This window comes from Pleurodeles waltl, chromosome 2_1, assembly GCF_031143425.1.
Source record: "Pleurodeles waltl isolate 20211129_DDA chromosome 2_1, aPleWal1.hap1.20221129, whole genome shotgun sequence".
Taxonomy (NCBI): domain Eukaryota; kingdom Metazoa; phylum Chordata; class Amphibia; order Caudata; family Salamandridae; genus Pleurodeles; species Pleurodeles waltl.
The window spans coordinates 604,575,615-604,600,606 of NC_090438.1; the positions used below are offsets into that span (position 1 = coordinate 604,575,615).

Sequence of the window (24,992 nt, forward strand, 5' to 3'; positions counted from 1 at the left end):
CAACCTGTGCGCAAATAAGGGTTTACACACTGGTGGGATTACACTAACTGACTCATAATCAAGTCTTTAGGATTTTAACCTAGTTTCATAATATTTAACTCCCCTGAAATTATTTATATCCTTAGTGCTAAGTACTTGAGGCTAAAAGTGTCTCTCTTTTAATGGAGTCAGGTTCCCCCTCAAAAAGTGTAAAGTGTCTCTGAAAACAAATTTTGTGAAAACCAAGGCCCCATTAAGTGTGGGGTAACCACAAAACTTCTAATTCCTTAAGGAAATTCCAGATATTGAGAACAGTCCACTAGCTGGATTTGCTCCACAATATTAACCCAATGATACAAGGAAATCAGTCAGTGCATTTTATGCCATATTTAGAAGATTCCTTCAGAAGCTGGTGGATTTTCAGTTCATTCTAAACTCTAAATTAGGTCTTAAATATTTTGCTAGGACAATTTGCTGAACACATTTGAGGATTAATTTTCTCAATGTATGATACATTTATGTAAAACCTGTGCTTTGCTATTTTTCACCAAATTAATATTTTGAGTTACATAATAACTTCGGATATACTGGTCTTCTGTTCCTCAATGGCACATCAAAGGTTATGAATTACACAGCACATTATTTTCGGTCAAAAAATTTTAAGAGGATCAGAACAATATTGGCAATGTTTAAGGACATAAAGTTATAGCTCTATGAATAATGTATCTGACGTCATTTAGCGCTGTATTACTCACTAGAGACAATTGTTCCACTGTTATCCATTCAGGAGGGATGTGAAAGTGTGCTCCAGCTGAGTCCCCCAGCAGAATGAGGCCCCTGCTATCAGTACCTGCAAAGCAAGAAGTGTGTTAGTGGTTAAAATATTACAGTTTACATATTTGCTGCCTAGGGGAGTGTACCTGTGAATGATTGAATATGTTCAAAGGCTCAAAAACGGTTTTACTTTTGTACTCTATATGAAGGCTCAAGCTGTGTGCATTGTATTTGCATTATAACCATTGCTCTGTGTGTGTGTGTGTGTGTGTGTGTGCACATTTAAGGGGCATTCAAACAAAGCAGTGGTTCTATACAGTGAGTAGGAAGCACAGTGTTACAGACTGAGTAAGGAATCTGGCTATGGAGCTTGCACAGGTCGTGTTACTTTGGGTGTGGGTAAATGATGATGATTAGCAAGGGTGGGTAATTAGTGGAGTACATAATAACAGGGAATGATAAGGAGAGGTCAAGGAGTGGAAAGATGCATAGAATTGTACAAGGTAAATAAGGGTAGCTTAGCAGGTGTTAGCAGGTTTAGGGCTAAGCGGAGTATTTAGATATCATTAAGGAGTATTAATGCGGCATTGGATATATTTGTCAAGGATATGAATTGGGGAAGTCCGAAAGACACCGGTACTGCAGGCCTGATGTGAGTAGGTAGCTAGTGAGTGTAAAGTGAACAGTTGGAGAGTTGGTGGGGTGGCTGTATAGTCTAGAGATACTATGAGTTGAATGTGCAGATGAGGAGGAGGGTGGATATCTCTTTGTATGAGTGGAAAGGTAAATATTTTATAGGGGCTGGTATTACAGGCTGAAGAAGGTGAGGCAGGTTGTGCATGCAGTAGAAACGAGGTGAAGGATGTGCAAGCAGGATATGAAAGCATTTTGGGTAAGGGGAAACGGTGTGAGAATGAAATGAGATCATGTTGAAGGGAGGGCCTAAGAACTTTGATATTAAGGGGTTCTAAAGATGGCTATGGATTGGAGTTACTGATGCCTCTGGAAAATGTGTTGAATGGGTGTTTTATTTTGTGTTTTGGTACTGAGTCAATGAGTGTGTCTGCAAGTTTGCTTCTGGTAATGGCAGAAAGAAGACAGCGGTGTAATGTTTAAATGAGTGTGATGTTTTGGGAAACAGAGCAGTGGATAAATAGGGTTTCACGGTTTTGGAATATATCTTGGAAGACTATTCAGTAAGACGTTCAATAGCATAATTGATGACTTTTGTTCTGTCCTTGGATAGTCAAGTTCTGGTAAGGGAAAATATTAATATATTCAGAGAGGACATGGTAACAATGTATGTGCTGTGTTAAATGCTGAGCATGTGTTTAGTTACATGAAAGCAGTTGTCCATGTTATTTTGTTGTTGGTTAAATCTGTGATGGCCCTTGAAGTATAGGAACATTTATGCTGGTTGTAGTTATAATACTGTAAGAGAGTACATATGTATTAATGCTTTCTTTTGCAATGCTCACTTACAATATCTACCTAATGTGTCATACAAATGATCAACATGTAGATGTGCAGTAGGGTGCTTCAATTGTTGTCCACAGTGTGTTTTGTTTTTATAATGTTTGGTTACAACAAAGTAATATGCCATGCTGGGTTAATGTGAATGTGTGAATGCATGCAGATGACGTCTGTAAAACATTTTCAGGAAACCATGTTTTCTGAGGATGGTGTGTCCTCAAGCTATCCCAAAAGCAATGTGGTACCAGAATATCGACTGCAAATTTTACCATAGTATTGTGGATACAATGTTGTGGTTGCCAAAATATTGTAAGACATATTGCTAGGTTAAGTTTACCTTTTGGATGTTAGCAATGTAAACATGTAACATGCTATAATGTTATGGTATTTCAATATTGTTTCAATGCATTCATTTCTGTTTATTTTTGTTATAATCATAGTATTTGTTAATATGATAATTTATATTGTTTGAAATGTGTTTTTATGTTATTTTATTTCAGATTGTGGAGTTTATGGGTGGATTGTTAGGGTAGTGTTTCAGGTAATTTTTGCAATTAAACACAATGAATAATTCCATGTGAAATTATTATTTATGATATATAATTCATATATATGAATATTTAAACAGTTTAAAATTAAATATTGCAGCCTAATTTATTATTAATCAGGGGAAATAGAAAAGGTGTTCTGGGTTTGTTGGCATCGGGTGGGTTGTGTTTTAAAATTAATATGATTCATGTCCATAAATATCAGGTAACATGGATTTTAAATATATTTATATTTTTACAATGTAAAAAAAAGAATTGGGTTTCACTATTTCACTTAATATATACATTCTAAAAAAACAAAAAACTCTAAAAACATTTTTCTAAAACATATTAATAATTGGAGTCCAAGTGTAACATTTTAATAATTTCAATTACTCCTGCAATGATAAAAAATAGAATAATTTAGAAAAATATTAAATTACCTTTTTATAAAATATTAAATATTATTCACCAATAATACAATGTACTGGATTGTTTAAAAACAGGTTTATTATGTAGTAGAACCACTTTATTCGGTTGTATTTTGCAACCATAAAAGTACATTAAAAAGCATGTTAATCAATTACAAGAAAAGCATAAAACAAATAATAAGTAAACTTTTAAAATCCATACGCCAATAAATAGCATTTTGATGGCACCAATGGGTGATCCATTTACAAAAACAATTCAGTAGAAGAGCCTAGTTCATCAATCAGTGAAATTACAGCCATTACATGCATTTGTTGGTAAGTACATCTACTAACATTATGAAGCCACTATAAATGCCTCAATCATCAGTGGGTTTATGCCTCACTCACTGCAAGTCTGCAAAAATAACTTAATACTTCCCTTGAATCAGTAACTCAATGAAAAATGTGCCATAACCCAAGAAGTAGTATCTTAATGGTATGGATTATATAGAAGCAAAGCTTCTTTAACTTAGCTTAAACAAGAAGATCAAAATAATAAAAACATAAGCCCTCATTATGTACATGGTGGTTCAGACCGCCATGCCGGCGACAATGGAAAAGGCCGCCACCGGCATGGTGGTCTGAACCGCCATATAAACAACACAGGAAGGGCCGCCTGTGGCAAACCTCCTCCACTGCAAGGCTGCCGCCGACAGGCAGGCGATGAAACGTGTCCAATCTGAAACGAGTGAGAACAAACCAAAGCCTGGGGTTCATGACATGCGTTAAGTAAGGCCCCATGCCATCCACAGTCTGCATCAATTGATTCCTCAGGACACTAGGGGCCATATTTATACTTTTTGACGCAAAACTGCGCCAACGCAGTTTTGCGTCAAAAATGTTACTGCCGGCTAACGCCAATTCTACGCGCTGCTCGCGTGTCAAATTTATACTTTGACGCACGGCAGCGCAAACCACTGGTGTGAGTAATTTTTTTTTACTCAAACCAATGTGTCACGTCGTAAAGAAAAACGATGTTAACACGGCGAAAATGACTGTGAGCCGGTTTACGGCATCGCAAACCGGATACGCGCCTTTTTTCAATGCAATTGCGTCAAAAAGCGGCACAATCAGTGCAAAATGTGCTAAGGAGAGCCAAAATGGATCCCAGATGCTTGCACAGACCCCAGGAAGATGACAACAGACCAGAAACCAGCCAGGAGGACCCACACAAGACCCAGGACAGGGAGAAGAAGAAAAGAAAATGTTGTTTCAGTGCAGAGGAGCAGGAAATTCTGGTGAAAGAGGTGACGGAACACCAGCACCAACTGTTTGTCACCTCAAAGTTACCAATCAGTAGGAGAGAGGTAATATGGCAACAAATTGTTGACAAGATAAACAGTGTGGCAGAAGTACAGAGAACAGTCATTGAGTGCAAGAAACGCTGGCATGACTGCAAGCGCAGGACCAAGGAAAAGAGGGCCAGGAACAGGAAGGCAGCACTGCAGACTGGAGGTGGGAGTCCAGCACCGCAGGAGGCCCTGAACCACATGGAGGAGATGGTGGCAGCCGTCATCCCTGAAGAGATCGTCACAGGGATTCAAGGACAGGACAGCGCAGACTACCAGGAGACAACACAGTTGCAGGGTAAGTCGCATGGGGAATTAAAATGCACAAATGTTAACTGCAAGCAGGGGGGGGACATACCTACTACACAATGCATGTAAGTCATGATAATCAGGGAGTGGAATGGGTAAAGGTGCACGGCACGGGGGCATGGCCCGTTCAGAGGAAACCTGGGGCACAGTACTACACTACGCCAACAACCTTTGCATGGGGGTATGCTGCCATGCCAAGGATGTTGGAAAGGTAAAGCCAGTTCAGGAGGGTAGGGTACAACGTAAAACTGGCCTGCTGTCACACGTCAGCTGGTATTCTCCCTACATGAACTAGGGCTCAATTAACAGTCTCAAGCCATATCTGCAAGTGGAATTTAACATTGACAACAGTTGCCACTACCATCTCTGCTGTGTGTGCAGGTCAAGTAGCTAATGGCAGTAACATCCCCATGGATCAAACACACCCAAAATAGAGGGTTCAGGATGACAACTTTATCAATCCCCTGTAATCAATAAAAATGTTCTAATCCTGTCAAATGTGATTGTCCATAGTTGCTCCAAACATCAGCCATTGTCATAAACATTATGAGGTACACAGCACTAATGTCATACCCATGCTGCATATGTCAGGGTCCACCCTGTGCCTGGGTCACATTAGCTCCAATGACACCATGCAACATCCCAAATGTCATACTGTTCAGACAACAGCATTGAGGAGGAGGACATATGTCACAGGCTAGTGAGATTCACCCTCACAGTCAGAAGAGGAAATGGAACACTGCTAGGACCATAAGTGCAATCCAATGCAGCAAACATTCCCCAACATCAGCATTACACACTATCAATGCTGACATATGTAGTGTGCCATGCCAGTGCTATACATAGTTATGCTAGGTCTCAGCAACATATAGCTGGATGTGAAATATCTGAGACTGGCTCAGTTCCAGATTGTTAAGTGTGGTGCAAGTGCCATCAGAACACCCACAGCCAGTGCAAGGCCTCACCATGAGAATGGAAGTAGACGGAGGGTTGAGTCAGACAAGAAGGTGCCAATATACAATTTGGCCAGAACCAACACCTAGAGGATGTGATGCTGACAAGTCCCCAAACTGACCACACTACATGTGACATGCAGGTGGGGCATTGGCCTGGGAGAATGTTAATATTATAGACAGGAACAATGAACAGGAACCTATATCACAATGTGCAACAAAGAGGAAGGCAAGCACGTTATGTTACAAATGCCACAACACAGACACACTAATTGTACAATATCTCATTGCAGAGGACGATGGCTCTCCTGGGGATATACCTGTCCTGGACTTCCCTGATGACATGGATGACGAGCTGACAAACATCAGCCAGCAGACCCTCCAAGATGTCCTTGGGACCCTCCAGACCTTACCTTCAGTTGCAAGGATGAGGAGCACAGACACAGCAGCCATCACAGAGGACCCACCCACCACCCCAATTGTACGACCTGCCAGCTCCAACCCAGCTGAGGACTCTGACGACACTGGCACCAGCTTTGAGAGAACTGTAGTTGGAGTACAGCAGGAGCTGGCCAAGGAGGTGCGGGTGGGGATGGAAAACATGGCAGCCAGCCTAGAGGGGGTGCGTTTGTGCATAATGTCAACTGCAGAACAGGCAGCAGCCATGCAAGGGCGAACATCAGTCTTGCAAGAACTTGAAAAAAGTGTGAAGGAAATCAGCACAGCTGTAAGAGAGTTGACACAACACCTCCAACAACAATCCTGTCAATGTGTGCATGAATGCAATATTGACCCCCTCAGGGCCGACCTGGCTGCCTACCACAGTGATGTGGCTGCTATTCTTAAGAACCAGCAGCTCCTCCTTGCTGCAGTACTGCCCTTAATAGCCCCACAGTTGGCAGCTACTGGGATGTCTGACTCCATGTCTTCAAACACTGAGGTGTGTGTTGCCCCTTCACAACCACCACCACCAAGGGCAGAGGAGACAACACACACATCAGAAGATGAAGACATGGAACAGATCACCTTCACCAGTAAGAGTACCTGGTAGCACTAGTCCCTGCCACTTGGCCACATATAACAAAGTTCCTGTGCTTTGTAATATGCCAGTCTTGAAACAGCTGCTCACAAGCACTGTTCTCCAGCCCACTGTTTATCTTGTCACCCTGCCCTGTGATTGTCTCTCACTAACTCATTGGCAAATCCTGTCCCTCTGCACTGTCTGACACTTCACCCCAGCATATCCAATGACATGTCCTTTTGCACTTGGGTAGGATCACAATGGAAAGTGTCACACTAATGGACTCACAATCATGGACAATGTACATATAGCACTACAGCACTTTAAAATAAATAGCACTTACACAACAACGTTGTCTCTGTGTAATGTGACACCTCAACCGTGATGGAGATCAGTGATGTTTACCTCATGTCAATGATTATAGAATGTCAATACAACTGACCTAAAAGAAGGTGGGCTGATAACTATGCACTGTGGTCTGGATTGTACCATCATCTGCCCTTCCTGAGGGGTACTTCTGAGGGAAATAGAAACTATACAGTATAATGATGTGTCGGACAGAATAACGCTTCCTCATGGGATGTCTAAGCCAAAAATTATTGCCTTCAACTTTTTCTTCAAGCCAATCTTTACGTATGTGACATTTGACCCAAATTTTTCTTAACACACACCATACAGCATGAATGGATGTGTATGAGTGTACGTACAAATATGTAACCTGGCTGAACAATGTAACCAATGATAGGTGTGAGTTATGTATACCATAGTACATGACATCATACTAACACTCACCTTATAAGGCTTCACTTGAACATCAGGCTGCAGGCAGACTTAACACAGTGTCCTCAATACCAAATCTGGTCCCATACCAGATTGAAAACATACATCAAAAATTAACAACACTTTGGGATCCATAGTAACCTTGACTGGTGGGTGCAATGGATGGCAGATTCTTAGCAAAGTAGCTCTGGTGTAGTTGCCAATGTAACAGCTCAATTGGGATTTGGTTGCAGGATGGGACACAAATGCAAATACTAAAGAGACACTGTTCACCCATGCCAAGGCCCTGATCCCCAAGCATGTGACACATACTGTAAAGGATTACCTAAATATTTATTTAACAGTAAAAAAGGAATATAAAACCTGGGGAAACACCTTACCTAACCTAACCTATCCTAACTACACATTACCCACAACAGGCCCTAACTAACCTAAGCTAAACTTACTTATCACATTTAACTAAACGATCTAAACATCAGCCCCCCACTTCCCTTATAAGACGGGAAACATGGAGGACAACATATACTAACCTAAACACATACTATCTTATACAAAACAAATATATATTTTTTGGGATTTTTATATTTTATATATTTATTTTTTAGACACCAAAACCCCAACATCATCCCCCAAACACACACAATAAAAAATAGATATTAAAAGTATCATAAACTACTACTAACTAAACTAACAGCCTATTCTAACCTAACACTAAGCCCCCTAAACCCACTAATTGAAAGAACCAGGAAAGAGGAGGGAATCATGGCTGAGGGTAAATTGTTTACATGTTCACCCTCCGCAGGGTCTTCTTTTTGGCACGCACCCTCCTATTAACTTGTGCTACCTCCTGCTGCAGCCTGTTCATTTTCCTCAACATACGTTCAATGTCACATTGCATCCGTTGAAAATCTGCAGGGTCAATGACAGCAGCAGGGGTGGTCTTGGTGCCAGTTGAAGATGTATGTCCCGTTGTCGGTGCCATGCGTGTAGGAGGAGGTGCAGGTGGCCCGGGAGCAGTGGAGGTTGACGGTCCTGCAGTGGTGTCTGCTATGGTTGGTGCCACCTGGGTGGTAGTGGTGGTGCTGGTGGCTGTGGTGGACACCAAAGGGCCCCCTTGGGCAAATGCCCTCCACACTCCGGAGGCTCTTTCATGGCGATAACGCCGTGCCATGTTGCGGAACCCAGACTCCACATCCAGAATGTGGCGGTAAAGCATCGCCTGGCGCTGAAACTCCCGAATCTGGATGGGATTCATATTGGCTGCTGTTAAAAAAAAGATAAAACCAAACATTAGGTACTTAATTGTGTGATATAGCTACTGAAGTAAATCAGACAATACATCTAATGTACCAGAAACAGGCCATAACATCATACAGATCACAGATTGTCCATGAGGTAGTACATGCCAATGCAGCCTACACATGTCCTATCTAACTGCACAGCAATGCTCTAAAAGATGTGTAACAACTTAAATGACCTATGCATCATAGTTCAGCCATTTGTCACGTACAAAATGCTGCAAGTTCTCCACATGTGACAGGCCAACTAATGACTAACTTCTGGATGACAATAAAGGGCCCCAAGATCTGCGATTTGTAAATGGAATTGCCAGGATAGAAATGCAGTTGCTAATCATGAGTGGGTATCCTAGTTTTGGACAAGTGATTTACAGATTTACATGTCTGTGTACTAAACTTGGATCATCAGTCCTAGGTACACATTTCATATCCCTACGCCTGTGCCTGGCGGGGGTGGACAAGCAACAAATACTTTCCAACATCTTGGACACCCAGGAAGGTTTGGACAGCTGTACATGGGTTTGGGCAGTCCACCATAGGTAAGGAGGATGTCCAACTAGGATACACCCAAACCTTGGACAATCCCATCCACATTTATGTTTGGAAATGCAGACAATTGTCAACATCATTTCATACCAGTAATAAATGTCTTACAACAAGCAGATAGATGCAAGCAAACATCTGGCCATGAGCTGCATGCACACCTATGACATTGTACTCAAGTGCTACATACATGTAGCACAACATGTGGAGCTACATGCTGCTAGGAAGTCAAACATACAGTCAAACATGTTCATTAGTGAACAGGGAGGCTTAAGTCTGTGGGTAAGACTTTGGCATTCCTATTCTGTGAGATTCAGGGTCTGACTTGCTGACTAAATCATAAATATGGTCCTCTGCTAAACTTTCTTAATAAAAGTTTTATCAACAAATGTCACCCTATTCACATGGCCATGCCTACAGGGCTGCACTACAATCCCAAAATATGACAATACTCTACTGATTGTCCAACTCAAAGATGGAAAAAAAATGATACTCCACTCAAGTAACATATCTGATCTTTTACCAGCGCATCATACCTTGCTATGTGTCCAACACACAGGAGTCAATCACACAACAGCAGCTAACACAACCCAGAACAGAAATATCAGCACTTACTGGAGATGCCTGGATCCGCAAATCGAGCTACCTCTCTGATTGTGTTGTCCACCTGTAAAGCATGGAAGGGAGAAATGTGCTCAATGTCTGTGCACTGTACAACACTTCCAAATACAATTACTGTGTCTAAGATTAAATCTGAAAGTCCAGCCCAATATCTGATGAGACTGCAACAAACATACCACTGCAAACATGTACAGACCCGGTCACTCCAGTGAGTGATACACACATACTTGCACACATGCAGTGGCCCTAACTATCATGTGGTGGCAAACATACTCCATCATTTGTTTGCAGACTCATTTATAGAGTGTACTCCTCTCATCATTTGTATAAATGAGAGACATGCAAAGCCACTTTCCTGGAGCACTGCAATACCAGTCACTCAGGTATTGTGGCTTGGGCATCAAAGGACAATCCTTTACTGTGTGACGCACCTGTGGGTTGAATTAAGATCATGATTTATCATGCTTTCTATGGTCCCTTACATGTAGGTCCTGTGTTGTTTCTAGGTTACATATGCTACATTAACAGGGTACCCTGAGACACATATGCCCCCTAATACACCATAATGGCAGGGATCCTGTGCATTATTTGGTGACCGTTTGAGGCTAGCCATGGATTGACCAGTTTTCATATTTTGATACAACAAGGAGATATATGTTGACAGTGTATATTGTGGTCATCCATGACAGACTGCATGGGCACAGATGTAGTCATTGCGCCTGAAATGTGTCTCTCATTGCCCTGTTTACCCAATATGGGTTTCGGTAATCACAGATGAGCCACATTCATCATCTTAAATTTGATAGTTGTTACCCCTCAATTTGTATCATTTTCTTCATTTTATGTGCCACAGCTATGGTAAGTTGCACCAAACATTTTGATATGAACCCGTGTGCATTACTTTTGGCATCCATCCCTAATTTAATTGCGGCCCAACCAAGTCAAACTATCAGCCTAAGATGTTACCTGAGGTCAGAAATAACTTCTTACATATGTGTCAGAATCCAGTCCAGACATGTATCAGAAATAATTGGGGGACACATTAATTCTTGAAAATATCTGGATTAAAAACATGTCTTTCCTGGTACACTCACAGACCATGCATACAACATATGTTAGAGCCACATTTGCATCATGGATTGACATGAAGGCAGCACTAATTTACAGGCTCAAGTTTTGTTTTGTAAGTTAGTGCAGCTGTTGCGTCAACAAATGACGGTAATGTGTAGGAATTATTGTATAACTCACGGCAACTGTATGTTTAACTTGCATTCCACATGTCCAAAAACATTGCCTGCAGCATATGAACAAATCTGCTACTGTCACTACAGAGCAATTAAATGTGCACATTACTCTGAATTGTACTCACCAACAGGGCCACCAATCACAATCCCCAGGTTGTCCAGCAGGTCTTGCTTCCTGGCAACCAGGTCAGCCCAACGGTGTTTTAGATGGTGGTCGTTGCGCGGTGTGTTGTATATTCTTTTAAGATGGTACAGGACCTTTGCCCACTGGAGCCTCCATGCCTCTGTGTGATACCCCTGTATCACACCGCCACCTGCTTCAATCATTAATGGGAGGAAGTGGCACACCAGCCAAATAAATCACCCCAGCTCCTCCTCTCCCATCCTACCAAGACATGGCCTACCCAACATGCTTGAAAAAAAAGAAGTAATTAAGGGGTACAGAGGATAATGAAGGGAAAGGAGGAGAGGGAAATGAAAACTAATTAACACTAAAACAGCCCAACTTTCCCCAAACTAACACTACCCACAACAGACTCCCAACAGTACAAAGACAAAATTAGACACCAGAAATGACAAAAATACACTTACACAGGATAACACAAGCACTTGGGAAACACCAAAAGACAATATAAAGGGCACACAGGAGACAAATTCACAATATGCACAGAGAGACATATCCAAACACAGCCACACAGTCAAGAAAAATCACAGACTGCAAAGTGAAAGTGAAAGTACATCCACTGTACCAATTCTGTAAACAGGATATCCTATTACATCACTTCCTGCCTCAAATGCGGTGCGTTTTTATTCTTATGCGTCAAAATATTACAATGCTTACAGTCTGTGCAGCAATTTTTTTTTTTACGCACATGCTTAGAAATTACCCCGAATCAATATTTTCAATTATTTTTCATAGTTAACCAACTTCATGGGGTACAGTGTGGGAATTACCGCTCAGGGCCAATGGATATATCATGGCAGTGAGCATCATTTTTCGACGTATATGCAGCAATTTTTGATGCACGTGCATCTTTTTTTACACGTATGCGTCAGAAGTTCTGCCTTTTACTGGGCTTGGGTCATTTCTCAATTTTATTAGTACATGACGGGTGTGACTATACAGAGATACGCTGTTTGCACCTACATTGTGCATTCCGGTGTATGGGCACATGTGGCAGATCATTCTACTGCGGACCATGATCCTCTAGTTGTTGTACCGGATTTGCACCCTTCACTGACGCAATAGATGCCCAAATGTGTGGAATACAAATTGGTATTACCCAGTTTGAGCATGTTGTGCCTCAATAGAGTATAGCAAGGCTTCGCAACTCAATATGGTAACTCATTGCCTATGTGTCAATGTGTGTGTATTGTCTCTTACAAATGTAGCTGTCCCACTGTGTGAACATCACAAGACGTGTTTTCTTAAATCTGCTTGTATGCATGTGTTCTCAATGTGGCCAACCATCGGATGCTATTCAGTGTGGAAATGAGAAAGAAAATGTGTTTGTCATACACGTAGCAACAAATGCTGTGTGAACTTCCCAGGTTTTTTGGGACATAAGCATCTCCAATGACAAACCATGCACAGGATAGATAGAAGACGGTTGATCATGGCAAAGTTCCAAGAGTAGGCCATCACATGTCGTGGAATGTTAGATACCACTTCCTGGGCACTTGTTTGTATACTACTCATGAGTCAGGCATTGGAAAATGCTATGTGGGTACGGTGATTGTGACACCGAGTCCCAAAATCAATCCACAAATGTAATGGCACGCCACAGTTGAGTCATCTAAATGACCTATGTTTCTCCTGTGGCAGTGGAGGACCAGCAGGCCAAGCAGCATGTGTGCACCTATTTCCAGTGGTTAATTGCACAAAGGTGTCCAGTTCAAGTGTGCTGGCCCATGTGTAGCCTGTGTCATTATTTGGGTCCATGTTGTCACAGTTACGTGCAGGTCTACTCATGAGTCTGTAGAGCCATTTCCTGCATTAACAAAGAATCCTTCACAGCTGAATTGAACGAAAGCCAAAGAGGAATAGAAAACACACATGGGGATAGTCCAGCTATGGCACTGCAGAAGTTTTATGAGACTGACAACAGGGCAACCTTGGTGTCCTCACAAAATTAAAGAATCAGTCATTTTAAACCAGCAGGTTTCCTCACAACATTTGTACACAGGGTGGCCTCTAAAATTCCGACTGCATCAGTGCCTCTGTGCTGATTAATGTTACAGCTATTCACCACGCAAGTCCCATCAATATGTTGGGGGCAATGTGAATCAGTGTGTGGACTGTCAGGGTACAAACATGTGTTGACAATTCATGCACATTATATAAAGTTGTTTGTTGTGCTGGAGGCACCATACCCAATCCATGAATACAGCCATGGTACACTGTCACTATTTGTCACTGATGCATACATGAAACCCAGACAAGGGATCGGACATGATTAGGCTATTTGAAGACAAGTTCCACCCCATGATATGATAAGTAAACTGATTACGCTATACAATGTATATGAATATTCATTGTAGACCTACCTGACACAATACCCCAGGAGGAGAGAGAGGGCATGGAAAGCAACTATGAAACAAATGTAGCTGCAGGGAACCTTTATGGTAACGCAAAGACAGCAACCAGTCAGGCTAACAGGATGCAGGGTCAATCAGGAACAAAAATTAACAAGGCAAATACACAGTTAGCAGACTGAGACTGGTCAAAGCTGGAACAACACAGTGGAAAATGAAAACTGTATTTGTCCTGTGTGTTGCAACGTTACACAATAACCCAAGGCCTGTGTTACCCAAGTGATTTATACGGCAATGCATAACAGTGATATACATATAATGGCAGTTTCTATGCCGTTCCAGGCAGCTGCAAGGGCAGTGCATGTTCAAATGGCTGGTCTGCATGGACGTGCACACAGGTGTGTGCAGCTTCAGTCTCTCACAAGTCCTGTAGGTCAGAATGAATTTCAAAGGGCCAAGAGGCCCTTTCACATGGGAAGCAATGGACAGGTGATTACAGGTCCTACAGACTCCAAGGCAGTGCATTATTCGACCAGAAGTCCATGCAGACAGGAGAACAATGACTATGGCATACCATACTAAAGAGGGAAGCACACTGGAGTCAGAATGTGAGTCTGGGTGTGTGTAGATGAGGAATTATCTGGGTACAACTAGTCCATTTCCAGGGCCCCCTGAAGAAGGGTGGGATGAGACAGAGAACATGGCAGTGACAGGACCTATGACCTGGGATGCCATGTGCAGGGGATGTCTAGTCATACCTGGGGCACTCGTGCTATCCATTTGCAGCTTACATGGATTTCTTGTCACACATACTCCTTGCAAAGATAGCTGATGTCACACTTACTGCTGTCAAGGGTCTGGTCATACCTTTTTGTTACCAATGCTATAGCACATCCACTGCCTCATGCATGAGGCATTTTTTTCCTTAGTGAATGATGGTGTCTTAGTTGTGTGCCATATGCTGCAATGAACCATGTTGCCAACATGTATGTGTGAAATAGCTGTGCTCCTCTGCTATTGCCCTTCAAATGTGAAATGGACAGGATATATGTCATTTACAGTGTGTGTGAAGTTGGGTGTACCTTCATATCCATCAAATGTGATGTGGATTTTTCAGTATCCTAATATGTATTTCTGCAATGCTCCATGAGGCTACACTCTGATTATAATTCTTAGGGATAATGTGATGCAAAAATGATTACCCAGACCATGATATAGGCGGTCATTCTGACCCTGGCGGTCAAAGACCGCCAGGGCGGAGGACCGCAGGAGCACCGCCGACAGGCCGGCGGTGCTCCAATGGGGATTCCGACCGCGGCGGTAAAGCCGCGGTCGGACCGGCAACACTGGCGGGCTCCCGCCAGTGTACCGCCGCCCAATTGAATCCTCCAAGGCGGCGCAGCTTGCTGCGCCGCCGAGGGGATTCCGACCCCCCCTACCGCCATCCAGATCCCGGCGGTCCGACCGCCGGGATCCGGATGGCGGTAGGGGGGGTCGCGGGGCCCCTGGGGGCCCCTGCAGTGCCCATGCCACTGGCATGGGCATTGCAGGGGCCCCCGTAAGAGGGCCCCTAAATGTATTTCACTGTCTGCTGCGCAGACAGTGAAATACGCGACGGGTGCAACTGCACCCGTCGCACAGCTTCCACTCCGCCGGCTCGATTCCGAGCCGGCTTCATCGTGGAAGCCTCTTTCCCGCTGGGCTGGCGGGCGGCCTGAAGGCGACCGCCCGCCAGCCCAGCGGGAAAGTCAGAATTACTGCCGCGGTCTTTCGACCGCGGAACGGTAACCTGACGGCGGGACTTTGGCGGGCGGCCTCCGCCGCCCGCCAAGGTCAGAATGAGGGCCATAGTGATTAGAATAGGTGTTTATTGACACATGGTAAGTGTTGGAAAATGGGTTATTGGTAGGGCAGGTAGGTACCTACACCTAGCAACAAGCCACTAACCTCCACATAGGTACAGTTAGGTCTCAGTAAATTAATCCCAGCTCAACCCTTGGTAGCTTGGCAACGAGCGTCAAGGCTTAACTTAGGAGACAAAGGGCCTGATTCTAACTTTGGAGGACGGTGTTAAACTGTCCCAAAAGTGGCGGATATACCACCTACCGTATTACGAGTTCCATAGGATATAATGGACTCGTAATACGGTAGGTGGTATATCCGCCACTTTTGGGACGGTTTAACACCGTCCTCCAAAGTTAGAATCAGGCCCAAAGTGTAAAGCATTCAAATATCACAAAACAGTAATTAAATAAAACACAGGAAACAGTTTAAAAATCCAAAACCAATTTATAAAAATAGTTTATATTTTTATCTTTAAAATGACACAAAAACGATTAAAATCGGTTCAGGGGAACCGGAGATATGAATTTTTAAAGAATTATTACTTTTCTAGCGCTTGGAAACAAAAAGCGCCAATCGGGTCATCTGGTTACACCTCGACCGGGGCAAAGTCAAACGTTCAGGCCGACCGCGATGGAGCCCTGTTCGGCTACAGGTCGCGGGAGGCCTCGGTTAAAAAGTTACCTTCTGACTTAGTCTTTATTTTGAAGTTTTTCTTCACCGGGACGAACCTGCCAGTTGAATCCGACCTCCTGGAGCCCTTGTCCGGATACGCGATGTGGGTTTCCTCGGTAGAGACTTTTACCTTCGGACTTAATCGTTTTTTCGAGATGAAAATCCTTCGACCGGGGTAAACCTGGATCTTGATCCGACGTCCATGGAGCCCTTTTCGGATACGATGGCTGGGAGGTCCCGGTCAACTTTTTACGTTCGGACTTAGGGGGTGATTCTGACCTCGGCGGTAAAATGCCCTTACCGCCGGTCATAAAACCGCCATAACACCACCGCGGTCAACCGCCACGGTCATTCTGACCCACAACGGCCAAACCTCCAAAAATCCGTCCTCCACTGCAGCCCGCCACATCGGCGGGCAGCGATAAACTGGAGATGACCAAACCTCCACCGTCACGCCAACAGAAATACGCCCATGCCATTACGACCCACGAATCCACACGGCGGTCATTCAAACGCGGTATTCCATTGGCGCTACACACCGCCGCGGTCAGAATACACACACATCACCAAAACACAGCCACATTGGACAATTTGAAATACACACACCTGATACACATACACACACCACTCCCACACAATCAACCAACTATAAAACACACACCCACATCACCCACAAACCCCTGCGACCAGAATTACTGAGAGAAGGAGAGAGAGACACAGCAGACAATCCCTAGCAAGACACACTGAGGCACACTACACCATCACACACACCACATAGTAGCACAAAGGACCACACCAACATACTCATCATCACATACACCACTCCACACCTCACCCACACCACCCCATGGCACCCCAAAGGCACCCACGCTTTTCGGACCAAGAACTCCGGGTCATGGTGGAGGAAATCCTAAGAGTGGAACCCCAGCTCTTCGGCTCGCAGGTGCAGCACACCAGTATAGCCAGGAAGGCGGAGCTATGGCAGCGGATCGTGGACAGGGTCAACGCGGTGGGACAGCATCCCAGGAATAGGGAGGACATCCGCAAAAGATGGAACGACCTACGGGGGAAGGTCCGATCGATGGTCTCCAGGCACAACATCGCGGTCCAGAAGACTGGCGGCGGACCCCCACCCACCCCTCCCGAATTTACATCGTGGGAGCAAGAGGTCTTGAACATCCTGCATCCTCAGGGCCTCGCTGGAGTAGCCGGAGGAATGGACTCTGGTAAGTCCAATCTCAACTACTATATCCCCCCCACCCCACCAGCATGCCAACCCACACCCCCACCCTCACCCCCAACCCCCCAGCACATATCCTCCCTGACAATGTCTCACCAGCACAACCCACCCATCCCAGCACCAACTCCTGCATGATAACACAATTCATGGGCACCCATCACCTATGCATGACCACTGCACTAACCCCTCCCCCCCACTAAATACCCTCACAACACCTCCCTCAAGGGAATGCCTGCACTGGGGAACAAGGGCACCCATAACACGCACGCTATTGCACACACAGAAACAATAACCAAACTCTCTTACCCCATGCAGGACCCGAACGACAACACACCAGCCAGGAGGGTCCAGAACTGTCCATCCCACCACCGGAACAGGCCCACACTGAGGATAGCAGCTCTGTCGACAGTGAACCTGATGACCAGCCCGGACCATCGGGGACCTCTGGGCAGTCGGTTCCCCTCAGGCAGCTACAGGCCACACCAGACCCGACCCCCTCTGCCGACACCAGAACAGCTCCCACCCAGCGGGCCCATGCCTCTGTCTCTAGGACAGCTCAATCAGCGGTGTGTCCGCCACTACAGGGCACCCAGGCTAACCCAACACCCCAACAACAACAGGGACCTGGGGGCAGTGGGAGCGGGCACACCGGCCATGGGACAGAGGCCGGGGGAAACTGGGAAGCTCGGAGGGCTGCTGTGCGACAGGGGGGGGAGGAGAGGCCCAGGGAACCCACTCTCCAAGAGGCCCTCACCACCATCATGGCAGCCTACCACCACTCCCAAGAAACGATGGCGACGTTACTGGCCAGGTTCACTGAGGTCCAGGCACAGCAGGAAGAACGCTACATGGGGTTCAGGGAGGAGCTGAGAATCATCGGGACCGCAATGGGGACCATCGTCCTGGCCCTCCACAGGATAGAGGACGCGTTGCGGGACCATGGTGCACCACACAGGGCCCCTGTCACTAGGCCGGACCAGGAACAGCCTACCACCTCCGCCGGCGCTAGTGGACAGGAGGTCCCAACACCTCGACAGCCCCCCAGAACCCCACCTCCTGCTGAAGAACAACCACCCCGTAAGAGGAGCCTGAGACCAAAGAAAAAGACAGAGTAGGATGTCAAGACCCCCGCCAGCAGGACATACCCCCTGAACTCTTCCCACTGTCCCACATTGCCAGCCTGTCCAACCATGAACTGCCTATGCTCCATCCTTCCCCAGGCAAAAGAACAATGCACCTGTGAGACTGAGAACTGGACTCTGCCATGGATATTCCTCCACCCCCACCCATCACCCTTAGAATCACATGTACCGATATCTAGCACTGTAAATAAATCACATATTGCACAATAATCTGTTTTGAGTCATGCTGTCTTATTAACAAATGTATTACATATCACTGTTCAATTTCTGTTCTGTCAATTAGTCATGACAACATACCAATGTCAATACGCTGTATTTCATGGGCGAACCAAGCAGAAGTCAGGTACTGAGTCAGACAGCACTGAGAAGGGAAGGGAAAGGCAAAAATTACTGAAAAACATCTGTGGGGAACTACAGAAAGTACAGATGCAGGAGGCTAGAAGCAATTGGGAAATGGCGTGGGTGATTCTTACCTGGGTGTCACTGGAAATACTGTTGTATCACTCTATCCCTATTGTCTGTGTCGTCCTCTGAGTCTTCCTCCTCTTCACTCTCCACAGGCTCCACGGCTTCTACAACACCACCATCTGGACCATCCTCCTGCAGGAAAGGCACCTGGCGTCGCAAAGCCAGGTTGTGAAGCATACAGCAGGCCACGATGATATGGCACACCTTCTTTGGTGAGTACATTAGGGATCCACCAGTCATATGCAGGCACCTAAACCTGGCCTTGAGGAGTCCAAAGGTTCGCTCAATCACCCTCCTAGTACGCCCATGGGCCTCATTGTAGCGTTCCTCTGCCCTTGTCCGGGGATTCCTTACTGGGGTCAGTAGCCACGGCAGGTTGGGGTAACCAGAGTCACCTATTAGCCACACACGTTGTCTCTGTAGCTGCTCCATCACATAGGGGATGCTGCTATTTCGCATCACATACGCGTCATGCACTGACCCAGGGAACTTGGCATTTACATGGGAGATGTACTGGTCAGCCAAACAGACCACCTGGACATTCATCGAATGATAATTCTTTCTGTTTCGGAACACCTGCTCATCGTCTTTTGGGGGTACCAAAGCCACATGGGTCCCATCAATGGCACCAATGATGTTGGGGATGTGTCCAAGGGCATAGAAATCACCCTTCACTGTAGGCAAGTCACCCTCCTCGGGGAAAATGATGTAGCTCCGCATGAGTTTCATCAGGGCAGACAACACTCTGCTCAAAATCTTAGAAAACATAGGCTGAGACATTCCAGATGACATGGCCACTGTGGTCTGGAATGACCCACTGGCCAAAAAATGGAGGACTGACAAAACCTGCACCAGACGGGGAATCCCTGTGGGTTGGCGGATGGGGGACATCAGGGCTGGCTCCAGCTGGGCACACAGTTCATGGATAGTGGCACGGTCAAGTCTGTATCGAAGTATTATAAGGCGTTCTTCCATTGTCGACAGGTCCACCAGCGGTCGGTACACGCGAGGATTCCTCCTTCTCATCGCAAGTCCCAGCGGACGGTGCCTAGGAAGGACAACATGGAGCACAGAGTCAGCCAAAACACAGGTACGTACAGACAGCTTGCACAGTTAAAGAATGGCAATGGGTTGAAAGGCGTGTATGTGTGGCAATGCAAGGCCTAGGCCTGTGTGTCGCAGTCAAAATTAAGCCATGTGGGCCCTTGAAATGGCGGCTGCCTGACCTGTGAAGTGGGACAATGGGATGTGAGGTCAATGCGCTGGCCGGGCACACCGTGGCGGTAGGCGGTCGCAGACCGAAGCGCAAAGCCGCATTGGTTAACATTGAAGCCTATGGGTTTCAGCAGCCAATAACGAAGTGCGCCGGCGGTCGCGGTACGCACCGCCGCGGTACGCACCGCCGCGGACGTGACCGCCATTTTCTATCTGCTTAATCACTCGAGATCTGATCATCCACAGGAGAGGACCTATACTGCAAGTGCTGCTGTGACCTCGGTCTGGAAGATACAATGGCTGCTGCGCCTGGGGAAAGGGCCCCTGCCTTCACGTCTGAAGAGTTGGACAAGCTCGTGGATGGGGTCCTCCCCCAGTATGCTCTACTCTACGGTCCTCCAGACCAACAAGTGAGTACACCGGGTGCTAATGGAATGGGCTATGCCTGTGTGGATTGGGGTGGATGTAAGTTGGTGGGGTGGGGGGCGAATGAGGAGTGCAACGCCCGACAGATGAGAGCATGTGCCATATGGCAAAGTGGGTGGGTGGGGGGCCAATTACATCTAACATGCAGGTCATTGATGAGTTCCTCCTTTCCACCCTGTACATGTCTAATAGGTCAGCGCCCATCAGAAGATCGACATTTGGCGTGCCATCGCCAAGGAAGTCCGGACCTTGGGGGTCCACAACAGACGGGGCACCCACTGCCGCAAGAGGTGGGAGGACATCCGCCGCGGAACAAGGAAGACCGCAGAAACACTGCTGGGGATGGCCTCCCAACCTAGGAGGGGTGCCAGTCGCACCATGACCCCCCTGATGTCCCGGATCCTGGCGGTGGCCTACCCTGAATTGGATGGGCGCTTTAAGACTTCACAGCAGACACAAGGGGGTGAGTATCAGCACATTCTCCTATCTTTCTGCGCAGTGGAGGCGTCTGGGTGGGGGAGGAGGGCTGTGGGTGACATTAGGCCAGGGCGCTTTCTGTAGTGTAGTCCTCTCCCTTAGACATGGCCCTGTGCCCCCGGCCCCCACCTCGGTAGGGTGACAAGTACAGCCATTGAAGGTCCAGCATCTCCCATGTGCGCGTTTGACGTCTCTTGGCCTGTTGTCTTAGTCAGTAGTACTGAGTAGTGTACCCCGAATGCGCGGCTTAGTGCATTAGGCACCTGTGTCTGTCCTCTCCGCCAACGGTGTTGACATTGCATGCACTCAACCTGGTCTTCTTTTTTCTCCCCCCACCCTTTCTCTTCATCTTCTTGTGCATGTGTGCATTAGCATCATCAGGCGGAGGAGATATGGCATCGGAGCACGAGGGAGCTGCAGGACACAAGGCCCCGGTGGGCCCAGGAACAGACACCGAGGGCACCAGTGATCCGGAGGGCGAGGGGAGCACCACGACGGGGACCGCTGGTGAGAGCAGCGAAAGCGACACGTCCTCGGATGGGAGCTCCCTAGGGGTGGCGGCAACATCCGTGCCCCCCGCCTCTACAGGTACAGCCGCCACCCAGCGCACCAGCCCCGCCCTCCCAGCAGCCCCTCAGTCTTCGCTCCGTGCCGGTTCGCCCAGGAAGGCGCGCGTCTCCTTCGCCCCAGGCACCTCAGCCCCTGCCCCTGTTGCCCCTGCTGCCCTCAGTGCGGAGCTCATTGACCTGGTAAGGACGCTCATTGTTGGGCAGACGACCCTTTTGAATGCCATCCAGGGTGTGCAAAGGGAGGTGCAACAGAGCAATGCGTACCTGGAGGGCATTCATTCGGGTCAGGTTGCCCATCAACGAGCGTTCACTGCTCTGGCCTCAGCACTGACGGCAGCCATTGTCCCTGTTTCCAGCCTCCCTCTTCTGACTGCCTCCAGCCTGTCTCTGTCTCCTGTTCCTCAGCCTATCCCATCCACACCATCAGACCAGCCTGCACACACCTCAACACCCAAGAGCAGCTCATCCAAACACAAGCACCACAGATCCCGCAAACACTCACCCGAGCAACACCCAGATGCAGACATGCCAACAGCCACTGCCACCCCTGTGTCCCCCTCCTCCTCGTCTCCCTCCTCCCTCCCTGTGACGTCTACACTCACACCTGCATGCACCCCAACATCAGCCAGTGCTTCCATCACCACCTCACCCTCCAGTAAAGTCCACACTCGTGCAGTCACCACCCCCACTGCCATGTACACGTCCCCTGTGTCCTCTCCCACTGTGTCTGTCACCCCCTCTTCCAAGACACACAAACGCAGGCAGCCACCCACCCAACAGCCATCCACCTCACGACAGCCTACAGCACCAGCACCATCACCCAATGACAGCACACCTGACTCTCCTACAACCACCTCCTCTACCTCCACTTCCATCTCCACTTCTCCTACCCTTTACCTTGGCCCTAAAAAACTTTTCCTGGCTAACCTTAACCTCTTTCCCCCCGATGACCTCACCCATCCATCTTCAAAGAGTCCCAAGAGCACCGCAGCCACCACCAGCCCAGCTTCGGGTGTCACTGTTGTGCCTGGGTTCTGGAGCCCACCCTTTGCCAGCAGTGACACATCGAGCTGCAGCAAGGACACGTCCAGCCCCCCCCCCCGGCAAGAGGACCCGCAAAACCAAGGACCGCCGTGCGAGGACCGACAGTGCTGCCCCCAAGGAGCAATGTGCGGCCACTTCACCACCCACACCATCTGGGGGAGGCAAGGGCCCGAGAGCCCCATCAAAGGAGCGGAAGGGCAGCAGGAGCGCGGAGAAGGTGGACCCCACATGCCACATCCCAGCTGGGAAGGAGGACACTAAGGAGGCCAGGAGTCCGTCCCCGAAGGGTCCAGAAACGTCACGGTCCGAGGGCGACTGAGCAGGGAGTCGAGGCCAGGTCTGGCTCCCTTGACCTGCTGGATGAGCACCGCTGAACAGGGCCTGCGGGGCAGGAGAGCACCGCTGAACAGGGCCCGCCGTGGAGAAGAGCACCGCTGAACAGGGCCCGCGGTGGAGAAGAGCACCGCTGAACAGGGCCCGCGGTGCAGAAGAGCACCGCTGAACAGGGCCCGCGGTGGAGAAGAGCACCGCTGAACAGGGCCCGCGGTGCAGAAGAGCACCGCTGAACAGGGCCCCGCCGTGGAGAAGAGCACCGCTGAACAGGGCCCGCGGTGGAGAAGAGCACCGCTGAACAGGGCCCGCGGTGCAGAAGAGCACCGCTGAACAGGGCCCCGCCGTGGAGAAGAGCACCGCTGAACAGGGCCCGCCGTGGAGAAGAGCACCGCTGAACAGGGCCCCGCCGTCTCAAGCACCGCTCCGCTGGGCCCCGCCGTCTCAAGCACCGCTCCGCTGGGCCCTTCTTCTCAAGCACCGCTCCGCTGGGCCCTTCTTCTCAAGCACCGCTCCGCTGGGCCCCGCCGTCTCAAGCACCGCTCCGCTGGGCCCTTCCTCTCAAGCACCGCTCCGCTGGGCCCTTCTCCTCAAGCACCGCTCCGCTGGGCCCTTCTTCTCAAGCACCGCTCCGCTGGGCCCCGCCGTCTCAAGCACTGCTCCGCTGGGCCCTTCCTCTCAAGCACCGCTCTGCTGGGCCCTTCTTCTCAAGCACCGCTCCGCTGGGCCCCGCCGTCTCAAGCACCGCTCCGCTGGGCCCTTCCTCTCAAGCACCGCTCCGCTGGGCCCTTCTTCTCAAGCACCGCTCCGCTGGGCCCCGCCGTCTCAAGCACCGCTCCGCTGGGCCCTTCTTCTCAAGCACCGCTCCGCTGGGCCCCGCCTTCTCAAGCACCGCTCCGCTGGGCCCTTCTTCTCAAGCACCGCTCTGCTGGGCCCTTCTTCTCAAGCACCGCTCCGCTGGGCCCTTCTTCTCAAGCACCGCTCCGCTGGGCCCCGCCGTCTGAAGCACCGCTCCGCTGGGCCCTTCTTCTCAAGCACCGCTCCGCTGGGCCCCGCCTTCTCAAGCACCGCTCCGCTGGGCCCTTCTTCTCAAGCACCGCTCCGCTGGGCCCTTCTTCTCAAGCACCGCTCCGCTGGGCCCCGCCTTCTCAAGCACCGCTCTGCTGGGCCCTTCTTATCAAGCACCGCTCCGCTGGGCCCTTCTTCTCAAGCACCGCTCCGCTGGGCCCCGCCGTCTCAAGCACCGCTCCGCTGGGCCCTTCCTCTCAAGCACCGCTCCGCTGGGCCCTTCTTCTCAAGCACCGCTCCGCTGGGCCCCGCCTTCTCAAGCACCGCTCCGCTGGGCCCTTCTTCTCAAGCACCGCTCCGCTGGGCCCTTTTTCTCAAGCACCGCTCCGCTGGGCCCCGCCTTCTCAAGCACCGCTCCGCTGGGCCCTTCTTCTCAAGCACCGCTCCGCTGGGCCCTTCTTCTCTAGCACCGCTCCGCTGGGCCCTTCTTCTCAAGCACCGCTCCGCTGGGCCCCGCCGTCTCAAGCACCGCTCCGCTGGGCCCTTCCTCTCAAGCACCGCTCCGCTGGGCCCTTCTTCTCAAGCACCGCTCCGCTGGGCCCCGCAGTCTCAAGCACCGCTCCGCTGGGCACTTCCTCTCAAGCACCGCTCCGCTGGGCCCTTCTTCTCAAGCACCGCTCCGCTGGGCCCCGCCGTCTCAAGCACCGCTCCGCTGGGCCCTTCCTCTCAAGCACCGCTCC

The 24,992-nt window shown here is 48.6% G+C and overlaps 1 protein-coding gene across 2 annotated transcripts in view; it reads right to left on the reverse strand.

Annotated features, from left to right (window-relative positions):
• AOAH (acyloxyacyl hydrolase) overlaps positions 1–24,992 on the reverse strand; it is an 845,303-nt gene that overhangs the window by 467,115 nt on the left and 353,196 nt on the right. For both annotated transcript variants that reach the window (XM_069215577.1, XM_069215569.1), the window contains exon 11: positions 735–829. In XM_069215577.1, coding sequence (XP_069071678.1) covers positions 735–829 — 95 coding nt within the window. The remainder of the gene's footprint in view (positions 1–734; positions 830–24,992) is intronic.